Below are 12,831 nucleotides of genomic sequence, written 5' to 3' on the forward strand. Positions count from 1 at the left end.
CGTCAGACTGACTGGCCTGTAATTTCCCGGATCTCCTCTGGAACCCTTTTTAAAGATGAGAGTGACATTAGCTACCTTCCAGTCCTCAGGAATGGAGGCAGATTTTAAGGAAAGATTACATATTTTTGTAAGGGGATCCAGAAGTTCACATTTGAGTTCTTTCAAAACTCTTGGATGTATGCCATCTGGGCCTGGTGATTTATCAGTTTTTAAGTTGTCTATCAGTTTTAGGACCTCCTCTCTCGTCACCTCAATCTGACTCAGGTCTTTCAACACCCCTCCTGAAATCAGCGGTTCTGGAGTGGGCAAGCACTTCTCATCTTTCACAATGAAGACAGAGGCAAAAAAAAATGCATTTAGCTTCTCAGCCATTTCCCTATCATCCTTCAGTACTCCTTTTACCCCTTGGTCATCCAAGGGCCCCACTGACTCCCTGACTGGTTTCCTGCTTCTAATGTATTTGAAGAAAGTTTTATTGTTGGTTTTTACGTTTTTCGCTATATGCTCCTCATATTCCCTTTTTGCCTGCCTGACCACAGACTTGCATTTTATTTGCCATAGCCTGTGTTCTGTTTTATCAGCCTCACTGTGACTAGCTTTCCACTGCTTAAAGGAATCCTTTTTACCTTTTACAGTTTCCATTACTTTGTTTGTTAACCATGCAGGCTTTTTCCTATACCTGTTTGTGCCTTTCCTAACCTGCGGAATATATATTTTTTTGAGCTTCTAGGATCGTAGTTTTAAATAGTTTCCAAGTTTGCCCAATGGTTTTGATCCTTTCTACTTTTCCTTTCAGTTTCCTCCCCACATGTCCCCTCATATCAGAGAAGTTACCTCTTTTACATTTAAAAGTGGTTGTGTCGGTCTTTTTGGCCAATTCCCTATTTATACAAATGTTGAACTCAACATTATGATCACTGTTCCCAAGCGGTGCAATCAGTTTTACATCTCTCACCAGGTCTTGAGTGTTACTTAGGACCAAATCAAGGATCTCCTCTCCCCTGGTTGGTTCCGTGACCATCTGCTCCATGGGCCATTGGCCTGATCCAACATTGGCTTCTCTTATGTTCTTATGTAAATATGAGCAGTCAATGTGATGCAGTGGCAAAAACAGCTAATGTGGTCTTGAAGTATATCAACAGAGGCATAACATCCAAATTGCAAGATGTCATAGCCCCATTGTATACTGCAGTGGTCAGGCTATAACTGGAGTACCGTGTGCAGTTCTCATTTCAAAAAAGGATGTGGACAAAATGGATTGGGTACAGAAAAGAGCAGTGAGGATGATCAAGGGACTAATGACCAAGTCCTATGAGGAAAAACTGAGGGACTTGGGAATGTTCAGTCTGGAGAAGAGGAGAATTGAGGGGGGAACAGGATTGCTCTCTTAAAGTGTTTGAAAGGCTGTCACAGAGGAGGGCAGGGAGCTGTTCCTGTCGGCAGCAGAGGACAGGATGCACAATAATGGGTTTAAATTACAGGTGGAAAGGTACCAGCTGGATATTAGGAAAATCTTTTTTACAGTATGAGTAATTCAGCAGTGGAATTAGCTAGCTAGAAGGTGATGAGCTCCCCCTCAATTGGCACCTGGACAAACAATGATCAGGGATGCTTTAGGTTGATCCTGCATTGAGCAGAGGCTTGGACTTGAATGCCTATGTGGCCCCTTCCAGAATCATTTCTGTGAGGGGAAGGGCTAAAGACTTAATTTTTTAAGGAGGAGTTGGGGATTCAGAGAACCTTCTTAAACCTATCGATACAATGCTATATCAATTGAAAACAAACAACAACAACAACTCCCAAACAACAACAACAACCCCCCCCCCCCCCGAAACCACTCATCTTAAGGGCAGAGAGGGAGTGGTTTGACCATGATAAAAGACCAGACATTGAAAAGTTGGTGAGGGGCAGGAGTAAATGGGACAAATAAAACCAACAGAAACATTATGCATAAGGAAAAAGGCAACTCAAAATCAGCTTCTGGAAAAAGACCCCAAGGTCTTAGGAAGTCATTCATATCACCTACTGCCTGGATTCATAGTTTAAAATACCTGACAGAAAGAAGATTGTTTGCTTTTTAAAGTGAACAAGAACAAAGCTGATTTCAAGCAACAACAAAGAACAAAAGACAACCCTGAGGTAAATATTAACACTTAACAAGGAATTGTGGGATGTTATTTTTAAACAGCCCATGCACCAGGAAAAATAGTATCTCAGGCAGACTTGCAACATAAAATATAGTACTCTGCAGCCACTAATTTACGTACTAGACCCAGCAAATGCTGCTGGCCTAGTGTTAACACCTCAGTTAAACAGGCAGGATACTTGAGCAAATATCTGATATGCCCACAGTACTTTAATTCATAGTGCTGTCACACCAAGTCTTGTCTCTCACTCACAGCTTCTAAACTCAATAAACCTAGCTAAACCTCCCACTGTCAGGTCATAACTCTAAAAAATCTTTCCCAGTATTTATTTATTTACTTACTTGCTTCATTTACTTTCTCCCCAATGGGGTCCCACAGTGGTTTACATTATTCTCTTCTCTGTTTTATGCTAACAACAACCCTGTGATCCAAGTGGGTAGCCATGTTGGTCTGAAGCAGTAAAAAAAAAAAAAGCTTGAGTCCAGTGGCACTTTTAAGACCAACAAAGTTTTATTCTGGGTATGAGCTTTCGTGTGCATGCACACTTCCTCAGATACACTGCCTTTCCTTTTATCCCTTTAGAAGCTCATTGATTCACGGATCTTGAGCAGCAGAAGATACTTGTTTTTTATCTTTTTGATGCAAGGGCTAAAAGGACTGAGACAAATTTTGCAGTTGCTAAAGTAAGCAAGATCCTTATCACTGAGCAGAAGAGCCAGCGTTTCCAGATTGTAGGGGGACAGTTGGTTGATTAAAGGCTTAATATAGTGATCCCTTATATTCTTAGAGAACCTGCATTCAAGCAGGGCATGGAAGGCATGGAAGGGCAAATTCTGTCAGAATAGGGCCTATTAAAAAAATCTCCCCTGTAAAACCATTGTAGGAATAATATTCAGTCTTGCAAACAAAAAAGCTCTACAGTAATGTGGGATGTAGGGTTGCCAAGTCTGGGTTGGAAAATACCTGGAGACTTTGGGGGTGGAGCCAGGAGACGGCGTGGTTTGGGGAGGGGAGGGGCCTCAGCATAGTACAATGCCATAAAGTCCACCCTTCAGAGCAGCCATTTTATCCAGGGGAGCTGATCTCTTTCAGCTGGGGATCAGTTGTAAAAGCGGGAGATCCCCAGGCCCCACCTGGAGGCTGGCAACTCTAGTGGGATGGTAAGATAGTACATATAGGGGGATAAAGATCTTGGGAAAGAAAGACCAAAAGATAGGGGTGAGCAAATTCCACGGGCTCTCAGGATCAGACGACTATAATTGACTTCTAGGACTGTTTTTGATTCTGTATGCTGTTTGATGGGTCTTTGACCGCAATAAACTGATTGATTGATTGACTTCTAGGACATGCTTTTTGATCAGAGAAAATGCTTTGGATATGCCCGTCTCAAAAATATCATTAATTGACATTCCAGCTCTTATCAGTTTCTCATCCAGGGCTTTCATCGAAGTCCATTTGTGGGTATCTTGATTTAGAGTGGCTAACAAAACATCTTCGGCACAGAACTGTTTTAATATCAGTTTAAATGCATACAGACTCTGGCTTCCAAGGATATCTGTCCAAATTCTGCCTGCAATACGTTTGACACACAGCAGGGAATATTCAAGGGGTGATCGATGTTACTGGAGAGAGCTTTAATCAAAATAGCTGAGCCATAAAGGATGAGGGGGACCACTTTCAAATTAAAGGCTTGCACCGCTCCAGGAATATATTCCCCCCTTATTATGGAAGAACCTATTTATGACACTTGCACATGGGTGAGGTTTATTAAGCACTGTTCTAAGCTGAGGGGTCCAAGACAAATCTGCTGAAAACAAAATCCCCAAATAGGAGAAAGTCTTGACTTGCTCAATATTAGACCCGTTGACAGACCATTGAGATGGGTTCCATTTTCTGGTCTTGGTAAGAAGTAGGACATTAGATTTCAAATAGTTAATCACCAGGCTTTCTCGAGAGCAATAATTAGAAAAAGATTTCAAGGACCTTTGCAGCTTGACCCTCGTTCGGGACAAGATCACGGCATCATCTGCACAGAGCAAAATAGGCCCCCCAGTCTCAGCTAATTTTGGTGGGTGGCCGCAGTCATTGAAGATTGTTGCTACATCATTTAAATATAAATTAAACCAAAAAGGCACCAACAAGTATCCGTGTTGTGCTCCCTTTTCCAAATTAAATGCATGTGTTAAATTCCCATCATACCCATATCATACCTGGGCAGCCGAACCCGGATATAATTGTTGAATGACTCCTAGGAGTCTTTTGTCCATAGTAGTTTGATTAAGTCTGTTTCACAATCTGGGGCGATTTATAGAGTCGGCCCCCTTGAGGTCAATAAAAGCCACATATAGACCCCCCCCGGATGAGTATTTCTCAGCCAGGTGATAATGAACTAGGCAATGGTTGCATGTCGAAGAACCCCGCCTAAATCCTATCTGTTCATGTCCTGAAAAGGTCTCTGATTCCATCCAATCCCGGAGCGTCTTTAGTAGATAAGCAGAGTACAGCTTTCCTAAAGAAGAAAGAAGGCTGATTGGTTGATAACAGGATGGATCACTTCTGGACCCCTCTTTAAATATTGGGACAATAATAGAATGTTTCCATTAATCGGGTATTTGTTCACTGATGTTAATTTGAGTGAAAATTGTGGCCAAAACTATGGCCCACCATTGTGGATCAGTCTTAAATATCTTATTGGGGATCAGAGTCTGGGGCTTTTTCTAGTTTTAATCCCTTGATAAGGCAAATGACCTCCTTAACTGATACCTTGGAGCAAGATGCTGTTACATCAAGAGGAATAATAAAGGATGTACTAGGATCAGAGAATAGCTTCTTGAAATAGTTTTCCCATGTCAGAGGGGCAATACAGCATGGGATTTTATCCTCAGATACATTGAAATGGAAGCTAACAGTCCACACATATAGGCAGAGGGTGAACAGCATTAAACATAATGAAGATGTTTTAACTGATGCAAAGACCAAATAACAATAACAAGCTAAGTTTATATGGTCACCATTTGTTTGGATTTAATTAAGGGGGGGACACAGTGAAGCAAATAAATACGTCAAAATAGGAGACTGATGTGTAAATGTATCCTCCTTAATTGTGGAATGCTAAGAGTAATTAACCGAGACTATGTTGTTATGTGTTACTTATTTATTTTATTTAATTTCTACCCCACCCTCCCCGCCAAGGCAGGCTCAGGGTGGCTTATATAGGATAAAAACAAATTTATCTAAAATCACAACAAAATACACATAAAAACATACAAAGTGTTAGTGTTAGAATGATTCATATATGATGGTGGGCATGAGCAGCATCCAACAATACAAACAATCAACTGCCAGCATAGTCTGGGTTATATCCAGCTGTTTATATGATGTTATAATGATGTTGATGATTATGATATTGTTATGTTATGATATGTTATGATGTTGGTTTCTTATCTCACTACATATGCTAAACTCATTCAGTTCTTAGATATGTATTCTCACCAAGAAGGGCTATACATCGTCTTTATTTTAGTGTATTTCTTATCTGGAAGAGTAGATTGGAATAGTGACTGTAAGGTAATGCAATGAATATTAGAATGTAGTGTCATTTAGAATGGCAGAATGGAACGTATTTCTTTGCTCAGGAGACATAACACTGCACAACCATTCACTCCACCTCAAAGAAAAGGATGCTGTTAGTTACCTCCAGGCTTGAAAAAAGACGAATGGAACATAACAACAGGATCTCGGTTAATTACTCTTAGCATTCCACAATTAAGAAGGATACATTTATACATCAGTCTCCTATTTTGATGTATTTATTTGCTTCAGTATGTTTCCCCCTGTAAATAAACCCAAACAAATGGTGCCCATATAAACTTAGCTTGTTATTCCTGTTTGTTTCTTGCATCTGTTAAAACATCTTCATTATGTTGTATGCTAATTTGCTGTTCCCCCCCTGCCTCTATGTATGGACTGATAACTTCCATTTCAGTGTATCTGAGGAAGTGTGGATGCACACAAAATCCCATACTTTGAGTAAAACTTGTGGTCTTAAAGGTGCCACTGGACTCAAACTTTGTTCAGTAACCCTGTGAGTGTGTAACTGGCTAGTTCCCTAGCAAGTGTCCATGGCAGAATGTCTGAGTCTCTCAGATTCTAGTATGACACTCTAACCACTATACCATACTGGCACATAGTCCATAGCACTTATTGGCTGGATGGGACAGGGTGCTGCTCTCATTGGTTCCTGCGTTGCTGAGATACATTTATACGCTCTACCTTTCACAGCAGCCTATTCTGCATGTGCAGGAATGAGTCTGACCCTAGTTCAGAAAACTTTGTACATGTATATTAGAAATGAGGGTTCCTGAACTCCCCTCCCATTGAAGGGGTGCCACCAAGGGTGACTGTAGAATAAATGGGTTCTCTCTTGGGTAATGCAGCATGTCTTGGCACTTGCATATTCACAGCACAGTCCATGAAAGCTGGTTAAACAAGCTTCCCACCCTTTAAGATATATATGCTGAGAGCCAATCTGGTGTAGTGGTTAAGTGCATGGACTCTAATCTAGGAGAACAGGGTTTGGTTTCCCCACTCTTCCACTTGCAGCTGCTGGATGACCTTGGGCAAGCCACAGTTCTATCAGAGCTGTTCTCTCAAGGATAGTTCTGGAAAGAGCTCTCTCAGCCCCACCTACCTCACAGGGTGTTTGTTGTGAGGAGGGGAAGGGAAAGGAGAAAGCTGCTTTGAGACTCCGAGTGAAGGGCGGGGTATAAATCTAATCTCCTCCTCCTCCTTCTCCTCCTTCTCCTCCTCCTTTCCTTGCTCCTGCTGGCCACTGATTGCCTGAAACACATATCTTCTACTGGAACACTTGTGTCAAGGAGCAGATCATTTAACACCCTCCCTTTTAAATGAAGACTATAATATAGGGCCACCAATCAATTTGACAATGACAACATGTTAGACAACAAAATATCATCAAAAAAGTTAACCTAGGCCTGGATTTCTCATAAAACAATAAAAAGAGCAAACTATTTAGCTCCTGGACTAGGAAAGGCAGATTTTTTTGGTTGGTTGTTTGCTTTATTATTTTAGTAAGCTGTCTTTGCAGTAGACAGATGGGATATGAATTTTAAAACATTTTTCCCAATGACAGTGCTTTATATTTGCATTGCAGATGAATTTGTTGACCTTTCTAGATCCTTACGATCATTTTGTCTATAACACACAATTGCACTATGATAATATGTACACCAACAACCATAATTTGACACATTCAATGTTTTCCGCTGTTTGGTGACTGAAGGGTAATTCACATGACCCTTCCAGAATGGTAGGATGTGGCTGCCAGACATGTGGTTAACCATGAATCCACATGGACACAATTGCAAGATTGTTTCAGCATATGTCTAGATTCCTTGCCAGCCGATGAGTAAATTTTCTCTCTCAGTTTATTACAAACTGGCCCAAAAAATTCGATCATATGGTGATTCAACCAGACAGTATTCATCAGAACAGATTCAAAGCTCGCATCATACTCTTGGTAATTGGAAGGTCATGTAACTTTGTCCTTTGCCTGTTTCTCTGCAACATATTTTCTTTTCTGAATGGTTTGATAACCAACTGTCCTGGTGACTTACAGTGCACCCCTAGGAATACTTCCCTGGGAGAAAGTCATCATGAATAGAATTGAGTGGGCCTGTTTAGGATGGCTCTCTTGGTCTTGCTTAAGACCTCTCTTCCTGTCTCTACATTATGGTTCAAGAACCTACAGGAAAGGTATGAACCACAGGAGTGAAAAGCATAAGAGCTGAGGGAACATGGGGAGAATGAAGAGAAACAGGCAGCAAGAGGTGAAGGGATTTCAGGGTATGTGAATAAGAAGAAAATGAGTGAGATACTGGCAAAGGGTCAACAAGATGTGTATATATATACTTCTGCTATCATTACAGCTATGTTTATAGTGTAGTGTCTGGCCTACATATACAGCAAAATGAAGTGGTAGAATATTGAGTGGTAGAATGTCTATATTATTTCAAACTGTGCAGGAAAGGATTGTATTTCTGAAAGCTCTCCTATGGAAAAAAAACTCCCCCAAAGCAGGAAAATCTCCCCCCAAAGCAGGAAAAAGCACTGTGGAAAACAAAATGGGACTGAACCTTTCTCCCTGATCTGTTTGTTTGTAAGATCATATCATACATTAACATGACTATTGAAAATTGGTATTTTGTACCTGCAACCTGAAATGGTTTAGTCTACCATGGCCCAGGTCACATGGAGCATTTGCCCCGCTGAAGGCACGGGAGTCCCGCGGAGTATCTGAATGCGATCACATGGGAACATCTGGGAGGCGTAGCACTCCCGTGGCAAACCCGTGGCAAGCCGCCGAAGCCGCGCAGTAAAAAACTAGCACACCGCATGTACTAGCAAACGCTTTGCCACGTCGTCCTCTTTGCTGCGGGGAAGCTGTCACCATGTCTGATCGCATAATAGCGCAACAGAATGCAATGGCGCAAATAGCCGCGCTTCCCCCGCGTTTTCCAGCACATCTGGCCGGGGCCAATCTCAAGCTTTTATCACATCATTCTGTTGCATGTGGTAGAACAAGCCAAACCAATTAAGGACATTATTTTTAAAAGCCCTTCTTAAATAAGCAATCCTATGAAGAAAGGAGCTGCTAGTAACTTGTTCACTATTGTAACATGGATATCTGTCTCTCTCTCCCAGGGTGGTGTACATTGTCCCTCCCACATTTTATCCTCACTAACATTTGGTGAGGTAGGCCAGGATAAAAGAATAAGGGAGCGCAAGAGAGCAAGAGGGACTGCCTCAAGAGGATGTACGAATCTAGGTTTCCAGTCTTGTCCAACAGTTTATCTACTGCATCACACAGTGTGTTTGTGTTCTTACAGCCTTACTATATGTACTGTTGCCTCAGAAATAGAGGACTATTCTTCACATTATTCCTCCACACACTAGCAGGCCTGTCCCATTTCAGCTAGTATACAAAAATGCAGTGCCAACTGTGGGTGTATGTTGAACTTTCTAACCACCATTCTATTCTCTGAGGCAATAAGGACGATTTTGTAAACAACATTGCCCACAAACCAAACATAAATGGATGGAATAAGATATTCAGCAGAAATGGGCACACACCCCCTCATAAGAAATTACATGCTATTCTAGATGTTTAGGCCATGTACCAACTTTTATGTCTAAAATGAGACTATATACACAGAGGGAGGTATTATATATACCTGGTTTTGGTTAAACTCCTGTCCAGCTGACCAAAAGAATAAAGCAACTACAGATACTTCAAATGCATGTTTACTTTTGGCTAGAGGGGATAAAAAGAGAACTTGGACCATACTACACATTACTTTGCATTCACGTGTAATGGGAACCTCTTCTCTACTGCAAAATGCTCTTGATAACCCTTCCCCTGGAAGTCCTTTTTCCCTTGGAGGATTTCAGAATCGTAGAAAACATGCATCTGGGACACTGATGGCGGTAAAATAATAATAAAAATAAATTACATTTGTATCCCAACCCCTTCCTTCCAGGAGCAGCATACTTGGTTCTCCTATTCTCACAACAGTCTTCCAAGGAAGGATTGAGAGAGAGGGGATTGTGTGTAAGAGAAAGAGGAGTCCAAGGCCACTAAGTGAATCTTGTGGCTGACCAGGAATTTGAACCCAGGTCTTCCCAGGCCGCATTCAACATTTAGACCACTATACCTGAGTAGTTTTTAAAAGCAGCAAGATGACAGCAGGGGGTCAGTAAAGGGTTAAGTGCCCTTTTCCCTTCCCCCCTACTATCCTTTCTGTTGTGAAAAATGCCCCCTCTGGAGGCACTCTACAGTTAAGACAGTTTAGCTAACATTATATGTAGCTGTGTTATAACATGGACTTTGCCCCTAAATACAGAATTCCATGAATAAATTGTTCTAGAATGTCATATTTGCATTTACATTCCACCTAATTGACTTTCAGGACACAAAATACCATTGAACAGCTAAATGAGAACATAAGAGAAACCAATGTTGGATCAGGCCAATGGCCCATCCAGTCCAACACTCTGTCACACAGTGGCCAAAAATACTTGGTGCCATCAGGAGGTCCACCAGTGAGGCCTGGACACTAGAAGCCCTCCCACTGTCCCCCCCCAAGCACCAAAAATACAGGCCATCACTTGCCCCAGACTGAAAGTTCCTATCTATACCTTGTGGCTAATAGCCACTGATGGACCTCTGCTCCATATGCTTATCTAATTCCCTCTTGAAGCCATCCATGCTTGTAGCCACCGCCACCTCCTGTGGCAGTGAATTCCATGTGTTAATCACTCTTTGGGTGAAGAAGTACTTCCTTTTATCTGTTCTAACCCGACTGGTCACCAATTTCATTGAGTGCCCACGAGTTCTTGTATTGTGAGAAAGGGAGAAAAGTGCTTGTTTTTCTACCTGCTGTATCCTATGCATAATCTTGTGAACCTTGATCATGCCGCCCCTCAGTCATTATTTCTCCAAGCTAAAAAGCCCCAAGCACTTTAACCTTTCTTCATAGGGAAAGTGTTCCAACCCTTTTATCATTGTAGTTGCCCCTTTAAAAAAGAAAAAGAAAAAAAGGACAGCTAAGCATTCACTAGGTGCAGTTTTTTCTATTACTGCAGCCAACCTGTTGAGCTTCTGCCAGCACTTAAAGAATACACACAAGGATTCTATTTGAAATTACAAAAACCCTCTTATTAACCATTCTTTAAAGATACAGTGCAAGTACAAATTGATTTTAAACGTAATTGCAAAACCCCCTCTTATTAACTATGGTATTGAACATGTTTGTAGGGTATTCTGTATTTTTGCAATTCTGTAATTCTTAAGATCTTTAAGATCTGAACACCTGTTAGCAATTGTAAGAGCTGGAGTGGCTTTATCAGGAGAATGTTGACTCCCAAAACCCAAGGCTTTTGGTGTTGGGGAGCTGGTTAGAATAATGAATAGGCTTCAGTGCCAAGGGAAATAGTAGAGCTCCATAGGTATGTATTAATGTTTTTGTGGGAATCTCCAAAGCTTCCTATGAAATTAAATGGGTAATAATTCAGGGAGTCCAGCTTAGTAATATGTTCAGGTATTAAAACAGTTATGGTCTTAAATGCTGGTGGGAGTGGAGGAAGGTACTCATGCACGTCTGGCTTCATTTAGTTTGTCTCCATGGTCCTAGATGAGAGTTATTCTGATAATTGTATTCAATAGGAATGTATAAAATGTTTAATTTCTGTAATTTTTGTTGCAGCTTTACCATATAATTACGGCCTGCTGAAGGGTCGAAAGAGAGATTTACCTGGGACATCCATTGCCGTGGTTAACGCTACGTGGTTAACCTTATGTATTCTGGTTTAGCTTTATATGTTTAAATTCAACTTGTACTTGTATTGCATCTTTAAAGAATAATTAATAAGAGGTTTTTTGCAATTATGTTTAAATTCAACTTGTATTTGCACTGTATCTTTAATAAGAGGGTTTTTTTGTAATTTCAAATAGAATCCTTGTGTGTATTCATCCATTACAGTGTTTTTAAGATTTAGTATACTAAAATCATAGAATGTTAGAGTTGGAAGGGACCTTGTAGGCCATCTAGTCCAACCCCATGCACTCAGCAGGAGTATAGCTGAAAGATAGACCTACAACATAGCCGAAAGATGGTTGTCCAGCCTCCGCTTGAAAACATCCAGCGAAGGAGCATCCACCACCTCCTGAGGCTGTCTGTTCCACTACTCAATCAATCTTACAGTTAGGAAGTTTCTCCTGATATTTAGCCGGTAACGACTCTCTTGTAATTTCCACCCATTAGATCTAGTCTTGCAATCTGGAGCAAGAGAGAATAAATCTGCTCCATCTTCTACATGACAGCCCTTCAAATATTTGAAGACTTTCCTCATAAGACTTGGATTCCAACCCTCTCACCATCCTGGTTGCCCTCTTCTGGATACACTCGAGCTTGTCAACATCTTTTTTAGAATGTGGTGCCCGAAACTGGACACAGTACTCCAGGTGAGGCCTGACCATAGCAGAATAGAACACTATACATACTGTATTGCCATTGTTTGTTACACAACACTTAAAGAAAAACTGCCTCACAAAAGACAACTTCTGGCAAGACTGTCTTCGAAACTCCTGATATAAAAGGAAGCAAAGCAAATCCTATTTTTTTTAACAGAAAAGGGGATTATATCGAAATTAATTTTCCTGATGTCCCAGAATGGGGGCAGTAAAGTTAAAGACAATACTTTCAAAGTGTGTGGAACTATAATTAAAATTCTAAGATCCCCTCTGTCCCCTTACACATCCTTGTTCTTTTCACTTCAGAGGACTTTCATATTCCCATTGAGGTAAAAGTCAAGTCAACATCTTACGTTTAGTTGCCGAGAGCTGAGATTTATATTGGCCTCGAACAAGCCGGCAGGTGGACCCATCTCCATTGCAGACCCCACAGTTATCTTCCTTCACAGTGCTTCCCAGCTGGTGATCACAGCCAACAATCTGACAAAAGAGAAGGATATGCAGTTCAAATTGAGCACCTCCGGACTGCTGGATCCATCTCTGTGGTTAGTTCCCGCCAATTCCCCCCCCCACATTGTCCCCAGAGGGTCATAAAGCATCTTAGCAATGAGAGGGGGGAGCAAATGAATCTGC

The 12,831-nt window shown here is 41.3% G+C and overlaps 1 protein-coding gene across 1 annotated transcript in view; it reads right to left on the bottom strand.

Annotated features, from left to right (window-relative positions):
* ADAMTSL1 (ADAMTS like 1) overlaps nt 1–12,831 on the bottom strand; it is a gene marked incomplete at its 5' end in the record, with an annotated part of 302,880 nt that overhangs the window by 202,193 nt on the left and 87,856 nt on the right. The window contains one exon of the mRNA XM_015427776.1: nt 12,552–12,678. Coding sequence (XP_015283262.1) covers nt 12,552–12,678 — 127 coding nt within the window. The remainder of the gene's footprint in view (nt 1–12,551; nt 12,679–12,831) is intronic.

Source organism: Gekko japonicus, unplaced genomic scaffold, assembly GCF_001447785.1.
Source record: "Gekko japonicus isolate JY-2015 unplaced genomic scaffold, Gekko_japonicus_V1.1 scaffold487, whole genome shotgun sequence".
NCBI classification, from domain to species: Eukaryota; Metazoa; Chordata; class Lepidosauria; order Squamata; family Gekkonidae; genus Gekko; species Gekko japonicus.